Source organism: Melozone crissalis, unplaced genomic scaffold, assembly GCF_028551555.1.
Source record: "Melozone crissalis strain CALT ecotype California unplaced genomic scaffold, PUWL_Pcris_2 ptg000007l_1, whole genome shotgun sequence".
In the NCBI taxonomy this organism is placed as follows: domain Eukaryota; kingdom Metazoa; phylum Chordata; class Aves; order Passeriformes; family Passerellidae; genus Melozone; species Melozone crissalis.
This window is the reverse complement of record NW_026535785.1, coordinates 350,818-376,414: the sequence shown is the minus strand read 5'-3', so window position 1 is coordinate 376,414 and position 25,597 is coordinate 350,818. Positions and strand designations below refer to the sequence as shown.

Genomic DNA, 25,597 nt, shown 5'->3' with positions numbered 1-25,597 from the left:
CCTGGCCTGCTGGTTCAACATGTTGACTTCACAGCCAAAAAGCAGTAGGTATTTTATCTAATTCCTGAACTGAGGGATAGCAAAGTCTGAACTAGAGCAACATCTAGACATGATGCATATCCCTGTGTAGAAATCCTGTAGCTCCTTTAAGGAAGTGGAATATAGAAGATTTATCCAATGTAACAGAATGACTAATGTGCTGAATACACTATTCATTATTCCTTTTGACATTCAGTTTATGTGGTGCTATCCCAAACATTCAAAAATCCAAACTGTTTCTAGGGAAAGGTGTGGTGTGTGTGGTAGCACTGGTGACAGATGCCCAGAGCATCTTTATGTGTCCCTGAGGTGAACTCTGGGACAGATCCCAATGCAGCTGAGGATCAGTTTTGAGTAATGGCTGGGTATGACCTGAAAGCACGTCCTCAACAAAAGATGGTGTAGTTGTGGGACAAATCTAGTTTGTATTTTAATAAGATTTTTCTTAACAATGCTACATAAAAATGAAATTTGTCATAATTATTTGGGTGGTCTAATCTCATTCTCTTTTGAGAATGCTCCTTTCCTTTGTACCTTGTGTATAGGTGGAAATTCTAAGCAAACACTGGCAGTGGAAAATGCAGCTCAATGACCAGCAGTGACCTAAAAAATGTGATCCAAAGGCCTTGTTTCATTATGTGTCTGAAGGGCCCCTGCACATGCGAGTGGTTTTCCATGTCACCCTTCTCACCACAGATCTTGTTTCGGAGCATCTCTTTGGCAAATCATATCATCACCCTCTCACAGGTTGCTCTGCTGCACTGTTTGCTTAGTGCCCCAAGTTTGTAACAAAAACTAAAATTACTTTTTTTGCACTTCAGTCCATATTGTTGCTTTTATTTTTCTCCAAAGCCCAGGATGTGTCCTGGGGAGACGGGGCTGCATCTGATGAATCTTAAATGCTGTTGGTGACTGCCTAGACAGGACTGAACTGTTTAGAAAGTCAAACAGTCTGTTTGTGGCCTTTAGATAAAGCTCCAAAGGTCAGGCCACGGCAGCTCCGGGCCTGTCAGAGCAGATAAGGCCATGCATCCAGGAACACTGAATTACCTCCTGCTCCTTCACTTGAACCTCTCAGGGATGTTCAGCTGGGAAACATCCATTTCAGTGGTGTCCACATAGAGCATGCCCTTATCCGAGCTCTCCAGGGCCACTGCGTGGAGCCTCATTCCGTCCCTGTCCTGTCGTCACACATCATTCTCGTCCCAGCACCCCATCAGGAGCAGACTCAGGTTCCAGAGGGGATTGGGTCAGCCATGGCTGAACCCTGCCAGCTGCAGCCACCCTCTTTGCAGTTCTCCTGCTGCTCCTTGGCAGCACAACCTAAAATAAAAGCCACCGTGCCTCCACGGCTCTCCCGGGTGCCGCCACTGCTCCTGCCCAGGCTGGTCTCTGAGCGGCCCCTGCTGCAGTGCTGGGACTCAGGTTTGTTACAGACTGCTCGACTTTTGCTCGTGGGTTTTACAGCAGGATCTGCTCACGAGCTGGGGAATGTACAGGGCTGTGCCAGCAGGGTATTGGAGCTTTATTTTGGGGTTTTTTCCCACATGGCATCACGGGAGTTGCCAAGCAAAACGTTCCTCTTCAGGAGCATATTTGCCAGCTGCAGCAGCCATGACTGATGGAGGTGACTCCAGAGCCACACTCCTCTCGCTCCCAGCCTCTGTGAGAGCAGAAATTGGCATCAGGGACAGGGTTGTTAGTGGCTATTCCTCCTGTCGGGAAGAAGGACAAGCTTCACATTCCACCATTAATCTATCTCCTTAATGAGGAAGCATCACTACACTTTTAATTCCACTCAAAACACAATGCTTATGCCCAGGGCAGATGTCTGAACACCACATAAACTCTGGAATTGCTCATAAGCTGAGCATCCAGAGCCCCTGGCATTAGAGAGAGGAAGGGAAGGAAGGGAAGGGAGGGAAGGGAGGGAGGGAGGGAGGAAGGAAGGAAGGAAGGAAGGAAGGAAGGAAGGAAGGAAGGAAGGAAGGAAGGAAGGAAGGAAGGAAGGAAGGAAGGAAAGAAAGAGAAGGAAGGAAGGAAGGAAGGAAGGAAGGAAGGAAGGAAGGAAGGAAGGAAGGAAAGAAAGAGAAGGAAGGAAGGAAGGAAGGAAGGAAGGAAGGAAGGAAGGAAGGAAGGAAGGAAGGAAGGAAGGAAGGAAGGAGAAGGAAGGAAGGAAGGAAGGAAGGAAGGAAGGAAGGAAGGAAGGAAGGAAGGAAGGAAGGAAGGAAGGAAGGAAGGAAGGAAGGAAGGAAAGAAAGAGAAGGAAGGAAGGAAGGAAGGAAGGAAGGAAGGAAGGAAGGAAGGAAGGAAAGAAAGAAAGAGAAGGAAGGAAGGAAGGAAGGAAGGAAGGAAGGAAGGAAGGAAGGAAGGAAGGAAGGAAGGAAGGAAGGAAGGAAGGAAGGAAGGAAGGAAGGAAGGAGAAGGAAGGAAGGAAGGAAGGAAGGAAGGAAGGAAGGAAGGAAGGAAGGAAGGAAGGAAGGAAGGAAGGAAAGAAAGAAAGAGAAGGAAGGAAGGAAGGAAGGAAGGAAGGAAGGAAGGAAGGAAGGAAGGAAGGAAGGAAGGAAGGAAGGAAGGAAGGAAGGAAGGAGAAGGAAGGAAGGAAGGAAGGAAGGAAGGAAGGAAGGAAGGAAGGAAGGAAGGAAGGAAGGAAGGAAGGAGTTGCTTCAAAGATTTGTGGATTCATGAACATCAGCTTAATAAGGACAAAATCAATTAACTTTAGGCAGTTCAGTCTCCAGTTGCCATGACTGGGGCTTCCCAATCTGTAAGATTTCTCCAAGATGAGCAGTGTTGAGCATTCTCCCCCTTTGGTGTAGCACCCTCCTGCTGCTGGAGTCCTTTGGCCCAAGGACCCGTTAGAGCAGATGCTGACACGAATGTTAATCATTTGGGAATTTCAGAGGAGTCAGGAAAACAGCTGTGCTGGGCCCCCTGGGTGCTGGTGGGTGTCCCCATCACACAGTCAGTGCCCCCGGGCAGCGCGGCCAAGGCAGTGGGGGCTGAGGGGGCATGTCCCCTCCCTGCGGGGCCTGTGGGGTGGGACAGGGGCCGTGGGCTCTCTGACCTGTGCTGCTGCAGAAACGCATCAGCTCAGGCTGGTGGCTGCCCTCATACAGAGGAGGTGGAGGCTCCAGGTTGTGGGGTGGACTGGGGTCACCCTCCTCAGGGTTTTTGCCTGCCCAGCACAAAGTGACTTTTCACCTCTCTCTTCCTCTTGCAGCTTTAACTTCTCCCAAACCCAACCTGATGGGCCTGCCCAGCACAAGCGTCCCTTCACCCGGCCTCCCCACCTCTGGATTACCAAATAAGCAGCCCCCGGCCGCGCTGAGCTCGCCCACCCCAGCGCAGGGCACGGCGGCCGTGGCGCCGCAGCAGCCGCCAGCCACGACCCCGCAGCCGCCGCCGCAGCAGCCGGCCCCCGCGCCGCGCAAGGACAAGGAGAGCGAGAAGGCAAAAGAGAAGGAGAAGGCGCCCAAGGGGAAGGGGGACACCCTGCCGGGGCCCAAGAAGGAGAAGGGGGAGGCGCCGGCAGGCACCCTGGCGGCCCCGCTGCCCACCATGGAGTACGCGGTGGAGCCCGCCCAGCTCCAGGCGCTGCAGGCCGCCCTCAATTCGGACCCCACCACCTTGCTGACCAGCCAGTTCCTTCCTTACTTCGTCCCCGGCTTTTCCCCCTACTACGCCCCACAGATCCCTGGCGCCCTGCAGAGCGGGTACCTGCAGCCCATGTATGGGATGGAGGGGCTGTTCCCCTACAGCCCCGCACTGTCACAGGCGCTGCTGGGGCTGTCTCCTGGCTCACTGCTGCAGCAGTACCAGCAATACCAGCAGAGTCTGCAGGAGGCATTGCAGCAGCAGCAGCGACAGCAGCAGCAGCAGCAGCAGCAACAGCAGCAGCAGCAGCAGCAGCAGCAGCAGCAGCAGAAACCGCAGCAGCCCAAAGGAAGCCAAACCCCCGTCCCCACGGGGGCTGCCACCCCGGACAAAGACCCTGCCAAAGAACCCCCCAAGCAAGAAGAGCAGAAGAACGCACCCCGCGAGGTGTCCCCCCTCCTGCCCAAACCCCAAGAAGAGCCCGAAGCGGAAGGCAAGGGCGCGGACTCGCTCTGCGACCCTTTCATCGTCCCAAAGGTGCAGTACAAGCTGGTCTGCCGCAAGTGCCAGGCGTGCTTCGGCGACCAGGAGGCGGCCAGCGACCACCTGAAGTCCCTCTGCTTCTTCGGCCAGTCTGTGGCGAACCTGCATGAGATGGTGCTTCACGTGCCCACGGGCAGCGGCCAGGGCGGCGGCTCGTACCAGTGCGTGGCGTGCGAGAGCACGGTGTGTGGGGACGAAGCCCTCAGTCAGCATCTCGAGTCAGCCCCGCACAAACATCGAACAATCACAAGAGCAGCAAGAAACGCCAAAGAGCACCCCAGTCTATTACCTCACTCTGCCTGCCCCCCCGACCCCAGCACCGCATCTACCTCGCAGTCGGCCGCTCACTCAAACGACAGCCCCCCGCCCCCCCGGCCCCCCCCGGCTTCCCCCCACGCCTCCAGAAAGCCCTGGCCCCCGGCCGCCCCCCGCGCCCCGCCAGGGCCGCCAACAACGCCGCCCTTCCCTCCTCTCTCCTCATCTTCAACGGTTACCTCAAGTTCATGCAGCACCTCAGGGGTTCAGCCCTCGATGCCAACAGACGACTATTCGGAGGAGTCTGACACGGATCTTAGCCAAAAGTCAGATGGACCGGCGAGCCCGGCGGAGGGGCCCCAGGACCCCGGCTGCCCTAAGGACAGTGGTCTAGCTAGCATAGGAATGGACACCTTCAGATTGTAAGCTTTGAAGATGAACAATGAAAATGAATTTAAATAAAAAAAGTTAATAACAAACCAATTTCAAAAATAGACTAACTGCAATTCCAAAGCTTCTAACCAAAAAAAAAAAAAAGAAAAAAGAAAAAAAGAAAAAGCGTGGGTTGTTTTCCCATATAACGATGCCGGTGGGTTTTACATTTCTTTTTTCCTTTCCTTTTAATAAAATAAAACTTTAAAAAAGAAAAAAAAATCTGTTACATTTGTCCTCTGGAAGGTACTGTTGGTCTGGGAGACGAAGGCCGTGCTGCCTCCTGGCGCCTGCGGAGCTCGCACCCCTGTACATTGCCCCGTCTGATCCCCCGTCGATAGCACAGCAGAGCCCGGCAGCGCTGTATGGGAAAGCAGCCCACCTGGAGACAGTTTTAAATTTCTTGCTATCTTAGCATTCAGATACCAATGGCTTGCTAAAAGAAAAAAGAAATGTAATGTCTTTTTATTCTCAGGTCAATCGCTCACACTTTGTTCTGTTTTCAGAATCATTGTTTTATATATATATATATATATATATACATATATATATAATTTCTTTCGTTTGTTTTGGGGGTTTTGGTTTGGTTTGGTTTTGTTCCAGAAAAGGAATTTTTTTTGTTGTTGTTGTTGTTTTTTGGGTTTTTTTTTGGGGGGGGGTTTGTTAATTTAAAATGGGCAGAAAGTATTCAAGAGAAAAACAATGTGAACTGCTTTAGCTTTTCGGGGATTCTAAGGGTAGCTTTTTCTGCTGAAGCCAATTCCAAGGGGAAAAGTTAAGCACTCCCACTTTTCAGAAAAAAAAAAAAAACCCACACAAAGAGTGTTGAGGACTTGGAGCTTAAAAAAATAAGTTTTAAAACAACTGACTTTCTGTATTTATGATAGATATGACCATTTTTGGTGTTGAGTAGATTGTTGCATTGGAAATGAACTGAAGCAGTATGGTAGATTTAAAAGAAAAAACCCTTTTGTGTACATTTAGCTTTTGTATGGTCCAGCTGACGGCTTCTCATTTGATGTTGTCTTGTTCATTCCTAGACAGATAGATTGCGATCCATCGACTCGCCTGAGCTTTTCTCCCCTTTGTACCTTTATCCCCGTCCCCATCCTGTAATCTTCCACTTATGGTCGCTACCTTCATTTCTTAGAGGGTGGTTGCATAATTATTTTATAAAAACTAAAGAAAGAAGTTCAAAGGGTTTTGGGGGTCAGTAGGATCCCTTGCAGAATATTTTTTGTTGGGGGTTTGAAACTTTTTAAGGCATATACATGCGATTTACCTATGTCTGTTACCCTTGTGCACTTATTTTATTCTTATTTTCCGTTTCTCTTTTTTTCTTCTCTTTTTCTTTCCCTTTTCCTTTACTCATTTTGTAAATGCTTCAAAGACTCTGTTCCTGACCTCTGAGCATCGGTTCTGTTTGTGTAATTAGGCTGCACTCTGTTCCTTCTTTTGAAAAAAAAAAAGGTTTTGTTACATTTTTTTTCTCTAAAGAAAATTCATGCTTTAAATAAAATCCAAAGACATACCCTTCACCACTGGTGCAGAATGAGCAAAAAGGATTCTTTTTACTTGAGAATTTGTTTCTGATTTAAACAAACAAGTCTAAGTTTAAATAAAGAATAAAAAAACGTACCGAGGTTGTTATCTGTGCTTCTTCTGCAAGCAGAGAGACAACTCTTAGTGAGCACCCAGTGCACCCCAGGCAGGTTTCTCTTTCCAAGATCTCTCAGTGGCAGCACCGGGTGCCAGGCTCAGGGAGGCCCGGAGCCCCCCGGCCCCCCCAGCCCGCACGCACCTCAAGTGGCCCAGACTTTGAAAGGAAAACTTTATGCTGCTAAAATGTAGATTTTTGGAGACATAGATACTTTGCTGTTCCCTTCCATAACCAAATGCCAACAGAAACAACCTCTTTCCGCCATGTTTCCTCTGCCCGAAAGCACGAGAGCCTTCTGCCCACCATCATCATCCTCCTCCAGCTTCAAAAGGGAACTTGGAAGACTGTGAACGCAGGTTCCTCGCGCCGCCTCGGCTGCTCCTCCCCGGGCCGAAGCCGCTCGCCGCCTCCCTGACAGACTGGAGCGTCTGAGCGCGGCTTCGGTTTCTAGTGGGACACTTATATTTTTATGGAGTTTTGGTTTTAGTTTGACGAAAGACTAGATCCTGAACTGTTGTACATATTTCTGACTAGGCTAATGCACAGTGCAAATTCCTTTTTTAATTGTTTTTTAAGTAGTTGATACTAAAGCGCGAACCACCGGATGTTCCTCCCGGGACCCAGCTGTAGCATAAGGTGTCAAAAACAGAACCACGTACCCATGGAGCGTTTGCTGTTTTAACAAACTGTTTTCTTTAACAGAAGTTCTTGTATTTCTCCCTGTGTTTGAGATGAACATTTTTTAAATTCTAAAGTTGTACAGTTTTTTTTTCCATTATTTTATCTTGTTTGTAATTCTATGAAATATATATATATATATATTTTTTGCCATTTAACTGTTGTATGTTACTCTGTCTGTATCATATAGAAAATTTTTTGTTTTGTTTTGTTTTGGATTCTCTCTGTGATGCCAGTTCCCAGTTTAACACAAGCTTTATCTGTCCAATTCTGCAAGGTCTCTTTCGGAAATCCTTTTCTTATGTCTTGTTTTGTTTCGGTTTTTTAATTATATTGCTTGGTCATAGTGCAATTTCTCTCTCCTCCTTCCCCCTCCTCCTTCCCACCCACCAAAAGGTTTTATAAATTCATTTCCTTGTATTTTTTCTAAATGTTTCTAGAGACTCTTTCTGTGCGAGGTTGCCGCCTCCTCCTCCTCCTGCAGCGCGGGGACCGCGCGCCAGCCTCGCGCGCCCCGCCCGCGCGCGGCCTTTGCAGCACAAGCGCCAGGGCCGGCCGGGCTGGGCACGAGGAAAACACTTCAGACTTAGCATTAAGCGGGTTTCTGTTTTATTTTTAATAAAAAGCTTTTTTAAGTGGTGAAGATGGCCAAAGTTTCATACAATTGAGAATAAAGAGAAGCATCAGGGGTGTGTGGGGCCACCTGGGGCTGGTGGGGGACAAGGTGGGTGGACACAGCCAGCACACTCACCAAAATATATTTTGCTTTAAAAAAAAAAAATAAAAGCTTTTAAATAGAAGGAGAAGTTGGGTTGGTTGGTCGGTTGGTTGGTCGGTCAGTCGGTCGGTCGCTTGATTGTTGGTTGGCCGGTTGGTTGGCGCTGATACTGCCCACTGTGAAACAAAACTTTGACTATTTTTTTGTTTTTATTTGGGGGGGGCAAGTTTCGGTAGAACAGAAAGCATAAATGAGGTGAAGAGGGTTATGAACAGCCTTTGCAATGTACAAAAACTAGAGCAAGTGAAACCAAAAATGATGTTCTTGGTGTTTTTCTATACTGTAGTCTTGTTAGCTTTTTTGTTACTGTAACAATGCTGATCTCGAACTGTACCAAAATACATGAGACTGACAGAAACAAACCACATGGAACTTTCAAAACTTTAAAAAACTTGTCACAAAAGACTTTGTTGTCATAGTTGAGTTGACTGTAGATGGTAATTGAATATACTCCTTTGGAACTATTTCATCACGTATGTTTCCTGCTCATTGTGATACATTAAAAAAAAATGAGCAAAAGCTCTAGTGTCACTGTCGCGCGTGTGCGGTGCCGGGTCCGTGTTGGGTGGGTGTGTGCCACGTGGCGTGGCGGGGCTCAGCAGGGCACGCCTGTCGCAGGTGGGCGCTGCCACAGAGCCCGTGCCCGCACACGTGTCCTCGTGCCCCGCTGGCCCTGTCCCTCCCTCCAGGGCCGCATGCCTGGGCTGCTCCTGTGAGTTCCCCTGCCAGTGGAACAACGAGCCAAGCAGCGCCGTCCGTACTGCAGCTTTGGGATGCTCTGTCTGTGAAAAGGACATTAAAAGTGCATTTAATTTTATTAAATGACTGCAAAAGGATTCTGGGCATAGTTCTGTAGTGAACGGTTCAAGGGAAAGTGCAATGCCTTGATGGTCCATCCTGAAACCTCTGAACTAAAAAATTCACATCTGTTTCTGCTGATAAAACGAAAGAAGACGCAGGTAAGTAGGTAAGTGGCAACTCATTGCAGCAGGGAGGGAGCCCAGAGGAACTGCTGAGTGTTCAGTATACAATTCTCTTGCCAAAAACTGCCCCTTGCAGCAGAAAAGGCTTGAAATCCACTAACAGGGACCACAGCTCATCTCTAATTTATAACCACAGTGATAAATAATTTACCCCCACCACTGCAGGTGGGACAAGCACCTGCCAGTATGGGTGTCCTTGGTGCAGTTGCCAGGACAGCGAGGGGCTTCCTCCCCCTCCGCGGCAGAGGGGCTGAGCTCCGCGCTCTGCAGCAGAGCAGAGGGCACGGGGAGGAAATCCGACGGCTCCCAGGGGTGTGGAGCATTCCTTGGCTAACATTCACACCGGCTGACCCGGCCTCCACAGGCCCTGCATTACAAAGTGTGTCAAAACACCGAGGTCCCCATGATGCTGTGGTGTAGCTGGGCCAGCCCTGCCCAGGAGCAGCCCCCAAAGGCGACCCCTGCCCCGTGGGCACCCAGGGGGGCCAGGCCCAGTGCACCTGGACTCGCTGCAGCTCAGGACTCTGCAAACTCTTCTGGCCAGGCTGCCCGGTCCTGTCCCTGGCTTGGGCATGAGCCTAAGCAGATGAGGATCTGGATTGTCTCTCAGCTGGCTGGGGTTTTCTTAATAGGAAACTCCATCCTGCCTTTTTAACAGGCTGACAGGACTGCGGCAGCGACAGGGTCACCACTGTGACCCTCCTGCTACTGGTGTTTGTGCTGCGCTGCATTACCATCTCTCCTGTTCCTAGACCAGCTGCTTTGTAAGTTTATTATATAACATTGCTATTTATTCTTGGGTTGAATTCCACTGTAAAACAGCCACGCTTGAGGAAGTGCCTCATTATGTTCAGGAAGGTGTAAATGGCCTCGAGTAGCTGCACAAGCTGCAAACTAAAAACCTCTGCGCAGCATCCTGCACAGAGCAGCCCATCCATGGGAATTGTGCAGACCTCTGACAGGAATAAAAAGGTTTTTCCATGCTGTGATTCTGGTAAGAGAAGGCTGGGAGTGATTTTTAATGACCTTTCATTGCCATCATCTCAAAGAGATTCAGCTCTCACTAGTGCACTCTTACAGGCCAAAAAATGCATATTTATACACCCATGGCAGGACGTGCCTGGCTGATGGTTTGGAGCTGCATTTCCAGGTGGAGGGACCCGACGGAGCCCCGGGAGCTCATCCCAGGCACAGTGCAGAGGCTGCAGTGACACCGCCCTGCAGGGCCCCGTGCCCACCCTGGGCTGAAGGACACTGCGAGGCTGCTGAGACATCCCCAGCACACCTGGATGGGCTGGAACTGCCACCAGTCCCCAGCACACCTGGATGGGCGGGGAGCTGCCACCAGTCCCCAGCACACCTGGATGGGCTGGAACTGCCACCAGTCCCCAGCACACCTGGATGGGCGGGGAGCTGCCACCAGTCCCCAGCACACCTGGATGGGCTGGAACTGCCACCAGTCCCCAGCACACCTGGATGGGCGGGGAGCTGCCACCAGGCCAGGCTGTGCCAGCAGCGGGGAAGGGTTAACTCATGAGTGCTTCAACTCCAGTGTAGAGCTGGTTCTCTGTTCCAAGCTCGTTAACAAGGTACACCTGATGATCTAAAGCACTAGAGAGTCATTTTAATTAACGCTCTGCCAGAGGGGATGTGGTGGAGACACTGATTTCACTCCAATGACTTTCTATTTCGGTGTTTTGCGGAACCAGTGTGTTGGTCCCCGGGCTGATGTGAGCTAATCCAGCCGCTGCTGCATGGGCACAGCCACTGCTGGGCTCCCCGGGCAGGTCAGTGCTCCGCTGCTGGCACCTTCCACGAGTCCGAGTCACGACCCCTCGGCCGGGCTGTGTGGGGCTGGCCCTGGTGGCTTGTCCCCAGCAGGACTCAGCTGTCACCCCAAGCCACCAGCAGGGCACAGGCGGCAGCAGGGTGGCAGCACCACAGGAACAGGAGACAGCCATGCAGTCACGGGGCCCCTTCCACACAGGGCCACAGGGCAGGGGGCACCTGGCCCTGCCACTGTCCCGCTCCGAGGGACGGCGCTGCCTGGGCTGGGAAGGAGCCACGGCCAAGGGATCTCCAGGTCTCCCCCAGCCTCTGCGGTGATAGAGGAGAGACTTCACACTGCCCCAGAGAGCAGACAGCAGTACCTATAAATGGTATTGTGCTCTTGGTTAGATGGGAGCATGATGTTACTTAATTAATGTTTTAATACCCTAGGCATCTTCTGTGCCGTATAATTCATATCGATTCGGCTGTGAGCATGTTCTGTTAAAAAGACTCTCTTTCCTAAGCAAACTTTCAATTATATTGAATTGTCACAGCAAAAAAGGGTCTTTTCTCAGCATGGGGGAGGGGGTTCCCAGCCAAAGCACTGCCGGGTACACACCTGCACACACAGAGGCGTGCACATGCACACACCCGCACACGCATGCACACACGTGCATGCGCACGGTGCCCACACCCTCCTGTCTCAGTGCTCCCACCCTCCCGAGCCACCGGTGCCACCCCAGCACAGCTTGTGGCTGCAGCAGTGGGTCACTGGGGTGACCCTACCACAGCCGAGGCACAGAGCTGGGCACACTGAGAGAGCGAGGAAAGCCAGTGCCAAATCACAACTGTCACAAGATTCTCATCGGGCAGAGAGAAGGCAAAGCCTCTTTCCACCCCCAGGCAGGCCGATGTGTGTGGGGAACGCTCAGTGTTTTGGCAGCGCAGTGACAGCTCCTTTTCAAGCAGCGGTTCGGTGTTCGTTGTGCGGCCGTGTCCCTCCGGCTCCAGCAGCACCACGATCAGCGCGCTCAGCCGGGGAGGGGACGCGGCCGTGACCGGCCCTGCCGTGTGTCCCTGCGCCCCGCCGTGCCCAGCGAGCCGGAGGGGGCTCCCCGTGTGCCCAGGGCCAGGGAGCGCCCGGGGCACGAACACGCGACTGAGCCCGCGGATTGACTGCCTTGCGCCATCCCTGCCGGGCTCTGAGAGGCTGGGCCTGGGCTCCGGGCAGGCACACGGCTCCGGGGAGCACACTGCAAAGGGCTCTGCGCCAGGCCAGGTTCCCTGCGGCACAGGAAGGTCGCTGGCACACACCAGCAGGTTCCCCTGACCACTGCAGGGCTTCCTGCTGGGACGAGGCACACAGCTCTCCACGCTCTGCTCGCAGGGAGTTGCTCCCAGCAGCTCCCCGTCTCAAGAGGTGGAGGCAAGAGGGAAACCCGTGCGCCCACTCCAAAGCCAGGCTCTGGCTCTGTCCCTGGCAGTCGCCCTCTCCCGCCGCGGGGCTCTGGGGAGGCTGTGCAGGGAGTGGAGGGAAGGGGAGCTCCGGCGCCTCTCCCAGCGCTGCCCCAGCCCCTCCAGGCCGGGCTCAGCGCTGCCCAGCGCCCCGGGAGCGGCGCAGGGAGGCGATGGCAAAGCGTGTAAAGAGACTGGTTTGCTCTCAGCCACAGCAGAGCACCTGGGCGTTCTGGAAGGACGAGAGGAGCAGGGCCATGGTGTGTCAGCTCAGCCCTGTGTGTCATGGCAGCATGGAGCTGCCAGCTCTATCACCAGTCCCTGCCACCAGGCTGAGGGCCATCCCTCAACCTCAGCCCCGCCGAGCCCGTCATCCCCACAATGTGGGGAAAAGAAGGCTGCTCCCCTACTGTCCTCTACCAGGGAGGCCTTATCAAGGATTTCTGTCCTTTTTTTTTTTTTTTTAATAATGAGGCAAAGATAAAAATTCTGTATTTTCATTACTACCCATTTTCACAGCCCGCTGAACAAAAACACAAAGCGCTTCTCCTGCTGCCCCTTGCTCCCCAGCCCTGCCTCTTTCTCCCATGGAGTTCAATTAAAGAAAGGCGAAAATTGAAGCTGTTTTACGCAAGGCGATTGCAACATGCATATTTGATTTTTATGATGGATCTAAATTGCTGAATAAGGCCGTGGAACAAAGGGAGACTGCGGCTTCCTGCCCATCACAGCCAGGCAGCCACTGCAGAACAAAAGCGCCAGCCATTAGGAGCTCAGCGGGGAGATACATTATATAAATGACTTTGTTTCTCTGCCCCTTCCCCCCCATGGGGGCTCGGACGGGGCTGGGGGCGGCTGATTCCACATCCCGGGGAGAGCGGACGGCGGGCGTGGGGCCGCGCTGGAGGCACGGGAGGGTGCGGAGAGCGGAGCACAGCCCGACCCTGGCGCCATCAGCCCCCGGAGCGGCAGCAGCGCCCCTCAGGCGTTTGGTGCCACCCTTCAGCAGCAGCTCAGGCGTTTGGTGACACCCTTCAGCAGCAGCTCAGGCGTTTGGTGACACCCTTCAGCAGCAGCTCTGCAGCGCGGGCTGCAGGGCCAGCGGCGGGCGGCGCTCAGGAGCTGGGGCAGCAGCGCCCCGAGGGAGAGCAGCCGGGCAGGGCCGGGCCGGAGCGCCCCGCGGCCCCGCTGGGTCCCTGCAGCACGGAGCAGCCCCCGCTGGGTCACTGCAGCACGGAGCAGCCCCCGCTGCCCACCGAGCCTGCGTGCTGGGCACCAGGGCCTGCACCCATCGGGAGCGGGGGCTCTGCCTCTGCTCACAGGACCCACTCTTTGTCTGTAGGGAAAGCTCCTTGCTAGGGGTGCTTCAGGCACATCTGCAATTCCTCAGTCTAAAGCAAGTGTTTGACAAGGGCAGGATCTGGTTAGGATCAGACTGTGGGGGCAGAGGGTTTCCCCTGGCTCTGTGAAGCTGCTGCAGGGCAGAGCTGGGCTGTGCTGCACAGACTGTTTGTGGACAGACAGGTGGACACTGCGGCCTGGCCTGGCATGCTCCGGCGGGCAGGAACAGCCCCCGGCGTGGCTGAGTGATGAGTATCGCCAAGATGTGCCCTGGCACAGCCCCAGCTGCCCACAGCGCAGTGCCACGGCAGCACGGCAGGCTCCTGGCCACCCCTCTGCCTGTCCCTCCCAGTGACCCGGGGTGCCCTGGCAGGAGCCCAGCCTGGATCACGGCCAGGAACACACACAGAGCCATGGACACGAGGGATGGGAACATGCACCCAGCCTGGATCACAAGGGATGGGAACACGCACCCAGCCACGGACAGGAACACGCACCCAGCCATGGACACGAGGGATGGGAACACGCACCCAGCCACGGACACAAGGGATGGGAACACGCACCCAGCCACGGACACGAGCGATGGGAACACGCACCCAGCCATGGACACGAGGGACGGGAACACGCACCCAGCCATGGACAGGAACCCGCACCCAGCCATGGACACAAGGGATGGGAATGCACACCCAGCCATGGACACAAGGGATGGGAATGCACACCCAGCCATGGACACGAGGGATGGGAATGCACACCCAGCCATGGACACGAGCGATGGGAACACGCACCCAGCCATGGACACGAGGGACGGGAACACGCACCCAGCCACAGACACAACGACACGGCAGAGGGCCCCCTGGGTGCTGTGAGCACCGTGAGCCCGTCGTGCTGGTGCCCAGGAGGGCTCTGGGACAGCACTGTCCCCCTGCAGGGCACGGGCCTGGCCTCGGCTGCTGCCGGCCCTCACCCAGCTGTGCGAGCTGCTCTCGCCGTGCTGGGGAGTGCCACGGCTGCTGCAGATGTGACAAACGGCTGGAGAAACACAACCAGCCAGGCTGAACACCGCTTTCCTTCCCTAATGCATCCCCCAGGTCCTCTGCCCAGCATCTCCCCCTCTGCGCTGCACCGTGGAATTGCACCCTTCAGAAGCAGCGTCCTAATGGATCTCCCCCGCACCTTCCCCGTGCTTTGGAGAGCAGGAAGGAGTGCGACATGTGCCACCGTGCCCCTGGCGATGGCCGAGCCAGACAGCCTGTGCTCTGGGGGCAGGAGGCACTGAGAGACCACCACAGCCCCGTAGCTGCCCACACAGCCCCCAGAGCCCACCGCAGACCCGTGTCCAGCCACCACGGCACCCTCACCAACAGCTGCTACCAGTGAAAAGTTGGAGGGGCCTGTGCCAAGATTTTGCTCGAGAGCCTTGGCAAGACCCACAGCAAGGGAACAGGGGAAGGGAGCCTGGGGAAGATGTCCCAGGTGGAATCCTGGACTGGCTTGGGAGGAGCTGGGAACCAGCCAGGTGCAGCTGCAGGAAAAGACTGGGGAAAGGTGGGAGCGGCCCAAGAGCTGACAAGGATGTGTTCAGCTCTTTAAAGTTTGATTTCCGTGACCTTTTTGCTGCTGGTTACCGCTCCCCTGGTGCCACTCCCAGCACTGACTGGGGCAGGTTGTGTTTTCCCTGCTAGGGAGCTAAACTGAGATGCTGTGTGTAAGAAATGGGAAGTGACAAGATATGACCGAAGCATTGGAAATCAATCCAAACTAAATGTGCTTCTTAACTATAAGTGAACAGTTGAAAACAATCCTCTATTATAGCCATGGAGATAAATACTCTGTTTTTATTAGGAAAAAATTGCTTTGGACTGAATAAAGTCGTTTGATTAACAAGTCAAAGCAGATGGTTTATTGATGTTTCAAAAAGGAGTTTACAAGGTCTAGTGAAAAAAGAGCCCCAGCTCTGAATTAACAAATTACCCGGGTATGTGGGACATTGACAGTTCACTGCTAATAGATTTATGGGCTGCTGCTGGGTGTTTTGTCCCCATTTGGTTTATTATGATAAAATATTGGGGCAGGGGTAACCTATAGCCTCCCTGCAATATACTGTATCGACCCTTGACCCTGGGAGCCTGACAGCAAACCTATATATTAGATTCTTAATTTGTCTTAATCTAACAGGATCGGTCTCTGTGCAGTAATTATTTTCCAAAGGCAATGGTGTGGGTGTGTGTGAGTACTGCAGGTGAAGGTGGATCACTCTGTCAATTGCACTGGACATACAGTTCAACTGCTGAGGACTGGAGAGATCACAGCACGAATGAGGTAGGAGCATTAGTGTCCCATGACCAGGACATGACCTTGAGAAATAACAAAATTCCCAGGTGCTGTAAAATTACCCCCATAAACCAAATAACAGAGAGGCCCTGGCAGCCCCTGGAAATATGCAATGATCATGGCTGGCAATGTGGGGACTTGAAGAAACGGGGCCACAGAGCGGAGCCTTTTTATATAAACCTGTGAAACTTCCAGCAATGGCCCAAAGCCCTGCCCACGGACACAGCGTCCCCCCAGAGTGCCATGTCCTGCAGGTGGGCAGAGGGACTGTGGCTAATGCGGGCAGCTGAGATTGTGTCTGACAGGTCAGGACTCAAACGCAGTAATGCCCACTCCCGTGTCAGAGCAGCAGCATCAGCCAGCAGCCAGGGCAGGGGCACTGTCGCTGTCGCTGTCCCTGTCGCTGTCCCACTCGGGGCTGGCACTGCTCCTGCTCCCAGGGAACAGCCTGGCTCATCTCAGGCCATCCCCAAGGGCACGTGCAGGGTCCCTGCACCCCCAGCTCCGAGTGACACCGGGCTGATGGCACGCCAGGTCCCTCACAGTGCCGGCAGAGATGTGACGCTGTCACACCGCCAGGGCCAGGCACAGCAGTGATGAATGGGGACAAATGTGTCTTCTATTGCTTCCAAGCACACGGGCGTTTCCTCTCTCTTTTATAGGGGCTGTTGGACCACTGGAAATGGCAACTCTATGATTTGTTCTGCAGTCATTTCCCTTTCTCTTCTGTAATAGGATCTGCAGGAATCATTTAAACAGCTGAAGGCAATTTAGTGTCTTCTTTACCCTTCTCCCCACACTTCCTATGAGTTCACCAGGAACCCTCCTGATGAACTAATCCTACTGTAAAATATTATTTACAGGCATTATTTCTCTAATTAATTGTCTGCAGCCTTATTTACCAGGTTCTGGATTAACTCTGAGACCAGTGACTATCCAGAGCTGCTGTTTGCTCCTGCGCTTTCTTTTGCTCTGTTTATCTTTTCTTTGTAGAAGAGTGGCTCCATTATATACAAACTGTCCTGAGGCTTAGCAGATATTCCAGGGAATCACAGGACTGTATCTCATCTTTTCCAGTAATTAGTTACTCTCTCACATCTCAGAGGAATCACAGCAAACCTTCTTCCACATGCCATTGCTCCCCATGAAGCAGAAGGAAATTGAAAGGATCAAATTAATATTTTAATAGTTGACATTACAATTTTAATCTCACCCCAAATGCAGGAGCACTGGAGGGGGAACCATCTCACTCTCTACAACTACCTGATAGGAGGTTGGAGCCAGGCGAGGTCAGTCTCTTCTCCCAGGTAACAAGTGATAGGATGAGAGAAAATGGCCTCAAGTTTAGCCAGGGGAGGTTTGGTTGGATATTAGGGGAAATTTTTCAAGGAAAGTGCTGGCACGGGTACTGCCAGGGAAGCTGTAAAATCACCTTACTTGGAAGTTTTCAAAAAATGTGGATGTGGCACCTGGGGACACGATTTAGGGGTGAACACAGCGGTGGCGCTTTGCTGAAGGTTGGACTTCGTGACCTTTCAGGTCTTTTCCAACCTTAACAATTGTTGTTCCAACGTTAACAACTGTGATTCTAAGCTGCCACTGATTCAGAGCTGTCAGCTGCGAGCACAGGTGCTACAAGCAGCCTCCACCTGTGAGCTCTTAAGGGGCTGCTCAGCCCCAGCACATGTGGGGCAGTGGGTGTCCCTGGAGTGCCCACATGGGAGAAGCCTGGCTCCAGCGTTTGAGCTCTGCAGGGTTCCCGGCAGCTGGTGTCCCCTGTGCCTGCTGGGCTGGGCTGGGCTGGGCTGGGCTGGGCTGGGCTCAGCCGTGCTGCAGGGGAAGGGCTCTGCCCGCCCAGGAGCAGGAGCCGCTCTGCTCCAGGAGGGAAGGGCTCTGCCCGCCCAGGAGCAGGAGCCGCTCTGCTCCAGGAGGGATCGGGCGTACCAAGGGCGCCCGGGCCGTGCTGGGCTCCAGCCCGGGGCTGTGCCTCCCAGCCGGGCAGGGCTGGTGTGCCCTCCTGGCCTGCCTCTGGGGGTCACAGCAGCCGCTCCCCGCACCGCTGTGCCCGCTCAGGGGACACGGCGGCAGCCAGCCGCGCTCCTCCTGGCCCAGGGCCAGCTCCGGTGTCGCGGGGTTGTGCTGCCGGAGGCTCACTGTGCCACCGCAGGGCTCTCCCGCAGGAGTCCCTGCTGACAACTTGTTGGATGACTGTCCCCAGGAAAGACAGTTTTTATGCGTTGTTCTGGCATCCTGCCACCTCTCCCTGGTTGGGGTATATGTTATAACGCTGCCAAGACAGAGGGTCCGGGAGGACGGGACGGGAATGCTTCCCTCAGTTCACTAACTGGAGCAAATCGCTTACGAGGAAGCAATTTCAGTTTCACAGCCTGGCTCGATTCCAAACTAGGATGGGTCTTTCAGTCTATTAGTCACAATAAACTAAACCCAGAGTTGGCCTCTAAAAGATCCCTGACAGCCCCGGAGGACACCAGGTTCGACACCAGGCCTGTGGAACAGGGCACGCCGTGTGCCTTCCTGCAGGCAGAAAAGGATCTTCCCCAATGGAGGCATCAGCTACACCTGCCAGCAGCCAACTGTGAGATCAGTAACAAAATCCCCGTTTCATATACCCGTGAGCGGCAAATCAAAGCCAAATTACATAAAAGCACAAATTGGTGTGGATTGCTGCTGCTACTAATTTCAAATTTTTGATCTGTATGCATTTCAGCTGAAGGAATACTAAGAGAGAAACATTTTAAATGTGTTTTAAAATAGGAAAATTTCTGGTTTGAAAATTATTACAAAGTTATGAATTTCAGAGAAAGAGTTGTAGTGAAAATTTGGAGGAAATATGGTTGTAATGTGCCTAGCAGCGACGTTCACCAGGGTCTGACCCCCACAAAACTCTCACTTTCTTTATTGTTTCCCTGGATTTCACAAATTTAAATGGTATCTTGTTTTGGAAAAAGAATCTGGACCTTGACTTCCATTCCCAACACCATCCCACAGTTACCCCATTCATGCCATCTGGTATTTGATCAATATACATGGCTGCAGGAGTATTTTACATTTGAGCTCTGTTACATTTTTCATGTGATGGTCCATTGCACCTGGGGCTTGGCCTTATGCTGAGCTAGACAAAAACAAATTAGAAGTTTCTTCTGTAGAATGCGCTGCCTTGTTATTTCTGTAGCATCTCATATGCCTGAGGCGAGCAGGATTAGTGGAGGATTACTGTGCATGCGCGCATAGCTTAGAAAGCTGCTTTGATTACAAAGCCCAAAAAAAGGATATTAAATTTTTATTACAAAAATATTTGGTTTACTTCATTCCTCTTCTAACAGCAGCCAAAATTCCAAGCATTCTCTCGCTCTGTGGTCACACTCCAGTTCCAAGCAGGGGGAGGAAGTGAATTTCTGGTGTTGTTTTCCTCCCAGAGATGACAGCCTGGAACTTTGCCTGACGCTGTTTCCCAGGTCAGCTGCTGAGAGCAGGGCCTGGGCGAGCAGAGCTCCAGAGCAGGGCCTGGACAATCCGAGCTCAGCCATCCTGCCAAACAGGCAACGTAACTCCCTTGTTGTTATTTACATCTCCAGGGTTTCACTGAGCTCCATTCGCTTCCTGCTTTTCCACCAAGCATTGGAACAGCCAGGCAGTTCCTTGCTCCTATGATTTACCATTTGTCTGTGCATTTTTTTCTTTTGTTGCCTATAGCAACTTGGTTTCTATATGGTCTCAAGAACAAATGTCTGAGCCATGTAAAGCTTGGCTTATACCCCACCTGTGCTAATGGCAGCTTTTTTAACCACACATCCATTTCCCAAACTGACTGCTTCCCTCACAGGGGACAGCAAAGCAGCTCCAGCATCTCCTGGGTTTGGAGACTTCCCCTATCCCGAATCAGATCTGTGTGTGCCTCACAGGCAGAAGCAACTCCTTCGTCGACTTATAACACATAAATCAGGGTCTAGTCCCGGAGGCCGGCCGGGGCAGCGCCGCCAGAGCGCAGCGGGACAGCCGCGGGGCCTGCGGGGACTCCGGGGCCTCCGGGCTCTGCGGGGCCTCCGGGCCCGCCCGTCCCCATGGCAACGCCCCTCCCCGGCACCGCCGAGCGCTCCACCCCTTCTCCAATCGCCGCCATTGGGGGCGGGAACCCAGGCTTTTATTGGACAGTTTTTACGTTAATCAACGCCTGGGGAACCCGCGGGATCGTGAGGCCTTCCGCGTGCGCAGGGGGCACCGCCCCCGCCCTTGCCGAGCGTTGATTGGTCGCTGTGGGGGCGGGGCTTACCCTCACCCGCCTCGGGGTTGGGCGAGAGCCCCGTCAGTCGGGGGCGGGGCTGGAGGCGGGGCTGGCGGGCCGTTCGAACGGCCCTGCCGCTGCTGGTGGCGCTCGGGCCGGGCTGCGGGCGCTGTGCCCCTGCTGTGCCCCCGGGCAGCCCAGCGCAACACAGCCCGGCCCGGCCTCCCTCCTCTCCAGAGTGCCCGGGGGGCAGGCAAGGCTCCCTTCCCGGCGGGACAGGCCGCGCTGCTGCCGCCGGCTCCTCCGCCGCCGCTCCGCGACAGACAATGGACGAGCAGGGTCCTGGGGAAACGTGGCCCCGCCACACTACGGAGCAGGTTAGTGCCTGGGAGGGTCCTGCCGGCCGACCAGGGCCCTGAGCGCTCCGAAGGGACACGGGGCGGGCTGAGGGACAGAGCCCCCCTGCGGACGGGCACGGCGGTCACTCCATTGCCTCCTGGGGTCGGGCACGGTGGTCACTCCTTTAACCCCTGGGGACGGGCACGGCGGTCACTCCTTTATCCCCTGGGGACGGGCACGGCGGTCACTCCTTTAACCCCTGGGTGCCAAACTTTCCACTGGCAGGTTCCCAGAGGTGGCTGCAGAGTCATCAGGGAACATCGTCGGGTCTGATTCCTTGCTGAAAAGCGTGCTCAAATGCATGTCTGTCGTTTCTGACAAACGACACCAAACCTGTTGTTCAAAGCCTTCAGGGGTGGAGATTTACAGTGAAACACTGAGCGGCAGGAGCTGAAGTGCTCAGTGAGCCGGGTTCCTGCCTGTGTTGGTCCTGTTTGACCTCCTTCATTTAAAACCTTAGCTGATCTCCACATCACTGGTGAGATAAAGAAACAGAAAGTTGCATTTATTGAATCAAGATGTATGGGGGGGGAAAGAGAGGAACAGCTCTTCTATGCTGCCACGGTGTTTATTGCACAGAATGTAGTGTAGGTCAACAAGAAATTAGTTGCTGTTGCAAAATGCAGGGGGCTTAGTTGATATACTTTGGGTAACCTAAAAAATCGCCTGTTCGTTTAAAAAATCCCAAACGTATGCCTGAATGTTTATTTGCTCTCTTGACTGCAATAACCGAGAAGGAACAACTCTGAGCTCTCCTGGTATGTGATAGTGAGCAACCATTCCCTGATAACTATGAAGTACTGCCTCTGACCAGGTTTTGGTCTGGGTTATTAGTTGGATCATATGGCACAGTCCTGGTTTTTGGAGGGTGACCTCGCTGCGTCTGACCATAGGTTTAACAATGAATGCTGGGGAGATGTAAGCACCATTGGTTTTGTGGTGTTGTGACTGAGACCATGACATCTTCTGGAGCATAAATTGTCCTCTTTGAGTTGAATTTGTGTATGCTTATAATAATTGTCTTAAAGAAAAAAATTAACTTTGATTTTTAAATTTTAGATGAGACTGAGAAAACTTACAGCAACATCTCATAACTGGAAGTCAGAGGCACAGAGCTGCTTCTGAGCATGTAAGAGATGAGCAGCTCTTCAAACTTTTCTTATCTGAAGTTAATTTCACTCCAGATTTTGATTTTAGAACCTCAGGGTTTTTTTCTGCCTGCTTTTTCTAGTCAGTTTTCCTGTCTTTGATTTATAGTTTTACCTTGTGTTTTATTGGGAGTTGTTTTTTTTATTTGTTTGTACTGATGGCTTCACACTTCCAGAAGCAGCTGAGATCTTGCTACTATCCAGAAGTATTTTGAAGAGTGAAATACAGCTCTTTTGCTGCTGCCATTGCTCAGTTAACAGTGATGATTAAATATTCTCTTGCCCTTGACAGGAAAAGCCTTGAATGTGGGTTGATGGAAATCATTCCCTTTCCTGTTGATATTTGTACCTAAAATCAGGCTGTAAAGTGCTGAATGCATACAGAAAGCCCATGCTGGTCTTCCATTCAAGCAGAGCAAATGCAATCACCAGTGCTCTCGCCCTTTGAAGGGCTGGAGCACTTAAGAGGAACTAGATGATTTGTAGATGGATTCTGCCCCAGACTCCAGTGTTAGGAAAGGGCAGGTGGCACTTCATCCCATTTCTGAAAATGAAACCCATTTTGTTCAGTATAACCCCCTCCAGTTCCTCCGTCAGCGCTGTCGTAGGGTAAGTGTGATCACTGGTGAAGAAAAGAAAGAGCCAGAATATTTGTTGTGTTTATGAGAGGCATTTTTTGAGAAAACATGTGGGGAAAAAGCTCTGGTGAAAGTGGTGAGAAGTTTGACTCTAATTTTTTGAGGTCACTTGACTTGTAGGTATTTGGGTGCAGCAGAGAATGGAAGAAACTCTGCCTTAGGAAAGGCATAAAACCCAGTGGCTGTCTTTTGGCCAGTGGTGCTGATTTTCCAGTAAGCTCTGTGCTGCACAGAGGTGTAGAACCCTAATGGTTTGTTGTATGCCATTAAAAGGTATTGTACACTCATAAAAGAATGACATTTTGATCAATGCTGTTAAAAGAATTACTGTCTTGACACAGAAAAGCTTTCCTGCTGCAAGTTTAAAAATATGCCTTTAAAAGCTTTTTATTGAATACCTTTGCATCCCTCAGAAATGTGCTATTTTGGCACAGGGCTGCTCTGAAGTGACTCCACATTGTAACCTGAATGCAAGACCTCGTGTTTACCATCAGCGGGGCGCGAGGTGAGGCAGGTGTGTTCACTTACCTACTGTCATGGGGACAAAGGAAAAGCACCTGGAGCTGCTTGTGTGCAGCTAAAAATACAACCCCTCCTTTTCAGAGTCCCAAATCACTTGAAAGCTGTTTGTTTGTTTTGACATTGATTCCTCTCTGTCCCTCCAGCTTTCTTTTGCATGTCCCTTTGGAGTTTGAAGCTGTGCATTGATGTTGGAAGGTGGCAGGTGGGGGAACCACAAACCTCTGCACTGCAGCTGGGCCCTGGCTCGTGGGCAGGGGGCTCTGCTGGGAGGAACTGGGCTTGGAGGTGTCTGGGGTGGTCCTGTGGTGTAACACTTGTGGTGGCAGAAATCTCCCTCAGTGTGCTTCAGAGATCTTGTGCCAGAGCTCCTGATTGATCCCAGCTGCTGGAGCAGTGCTGTACCTGGCTGGATGGTGGCCAGAATCACGGCTGCGCTGTTCAGCGTGGGTGACAGGGGCTGCCAGGTGGGGACTGGGGAACCCCAGGCAGGGAACTGGGAGCCGGGGCTGGAATTCCTCCGCTCTGACACGCTCCTGTGTGCTCCTGCACTTCCTATTATGTCTCTTGGGCTTTTGTGTTTCAGGCTTTCAGTTGTTCAGCTGCATGTGATGTTCCAAATTCAATTTTACATGAAGGTGGAGGGATAAATTGAAAGAGCCAAGAATGGTGACGTGAGTTTTGATGTAAAGACATCCAGGATAAATTGTCCTCTAGGCTTTTTCTTCCTCCTGTCTATATACTCGTGACCAGACCGAAGCAGCAGATGTTGTGGGTGCAGTTGGCATGGCCATGCCCTGCCATGGGACTGTCACTGCTGGGACATTGCAGAATGCTTGCCAAGAGGTTTTGTAGCAGGGGAGTGAGGTCACAGCATTACCTGGCACTTCGGTACCTCAGCTGGAAAAAGCTGTGACGTGCAGCAGTGGGATTTAATTGCTGGAGAAAGCAAGATGTTTCATGTCACTGTGTGTGAGTAGCTCCCTTTAAGGCCATAAATATTAATGCTCTGCATATTCTGCAAAGACAAGGTATGAAAGGAGGAAGCAGGAGCGCTTGAATGCTTGTATTTGGCTCAGAGAACTGTGAGTAGGATTGGCATCTGTTTCTCTTGCTTCCTGTCTCTCAGACACCTGAGTTTTGTCCGTTTTGACCTTCAAGGAAGGCATGAGATGCCCAAATACTTCCTTACTTCTGTTTCAATCAAACTTTTGGCAGCTTTCTAGGTGAGTGGTTGGTTTGGGTTTTTTTTAATTGTGAGTTTCTGTCACCAGCTGCTATCAACTGTTATCTGAAGCCTCACTTGTGTAGTTTTGGCTTTGGAGGAAATATGAAAGCAAAATTATCTCCATGGTCCTATTTACCTACAGCATCTCCCTTGAAGCTCCCTACAAATGTTTTTCTACAGTGACCTTTCAGAGTACCTGCTTTCAAGAGAGGCTGCCAGCCTGGAAGTGGGGCTTAGGCATGTTTTCTTACATTTAGCTATATTAAAAATGGGGATCTTTGTTCCAGTCTTCTTTGTCTGGCAAACTAAATTGCTTTCTACCACTGATCCTTGTTTTCATTGCTCTAATCTGTAAATTTGTTCAGTAATCATCTTGTGCCTTTTTTTTTTCAGAGCATAGACAAAACTGCTGGATAACATAGGGTCAAGCTCTTGAGGGTGGGATAAAAGAAACTGTTCTCTTTTGTGTTGATATTTAATTGCTATAAGCTGGAAACATTTATTTAGTATTTGGCCTTATCTGCAATTACATTCTGAGGCCTATCAGTCTCTAGCCCACTTGATGTGTCATGTTGATTTTGATTTTCTTAATCAAATGTCATTTTGCATCAAGTCAACTGTCACACAAAACCTGCTATATCTGTGCTATTAATTAGCAATAAGCATTTAATTAAAAACCACACTAGTGTAAGAATATATTTTCTGAAAATTCATGTCACTAATGCTATATTACCCTCTCTTTTTTTTTTTCTAGCCAGAGTCTTGTATTGGCCATTCTGTTGCTTCGCCATCAGTGTCACACAGACAAGACTGTAGCTACTCGTGTCACCAAATCTGAAAAAAACCCAAACAAACCAACACAACACTGCCCCAACAAAACCACCCCCTGGTTATTGTTTCTCTCTGTCCTCTCAAATAGCCTGTTTTCCAAAGAATACTCAAAATTAGCATTAATGGTTCAAACAGCTTCTCAGACAAGCTCTTTCTTCTAATCACCATGGAAATTGAAACCTAGATCTTAACTCTTCCCCATTTGACTTACATCTCGAGTGAGTGGCTTGAAGTAACTGTCCTAGCAGAGTCTTCTGTCTTCCTGTGGGACTTGCAGGAATCCTTTCTGGGGGTTCTGGAGGTCCCCTGCCCAAGCCGCCACACCAGCAGCACTAGAGGTGATGTGACTTGTCGCTGCTTTGGGCAGCTGGGCTCACATGGATGTCAGACAGAAGCTGATGGACTAAATCTCTTCCTGTTATTATTTCAGGTGAATTACATGGCTTTGGTTTGGAATCGATTAAAATTTGATGTTAATCTTTGCAGCTGTGAAGTAGAGAAATTCAACAATCTTTTACACCTAACCCAAATCGTAGCACTTGGTTCTAGTGGTGCAGTACGGTCACCAAGCCATCCAGCACAGGTGCCAGGTGTGTGATTGAGCAGAGCTCCTGCATGTTGGGTGGGCTGAGCTGCTCCGAGAACCTGTGGCTGCAGATCTTTGGGCAGCAGACACAGGGAGTCCATTTTTTATATACTGACCTTCAAAATCAAACCTCTGTGCTGTCT

The 25,597-nt window shown here is 51.8% G+C and overlaps 1 protein-coding gene across 1 annotated transcript in view; it reads left to right on the top strand.

The window, feature by feature from the left end:
* ZFHX3 (zinc finger homeobox 3) overlaps nucleotides 1–5,477 on the top strand; it is a 130,064-nt gene extending 124,587 nt beyond the window's left edge. The window contains exon 10 of the mRNA XM_054296153.1: nucleotides 3,263–5,477. Coding sequence (XP_054152128.1) covers nucleotides 3,263–4,860 — 1,598 coding nt within the window. The 3' untranslated portion in view covers nucleotides 4,861–5,477. The remainder of the gene's footprint in view (nucleotides 1–3,262) is intronic.
* The last annotated feature ends 20,120 nt before the right edge of the window (nucleotides 5,478–25,597 follow it).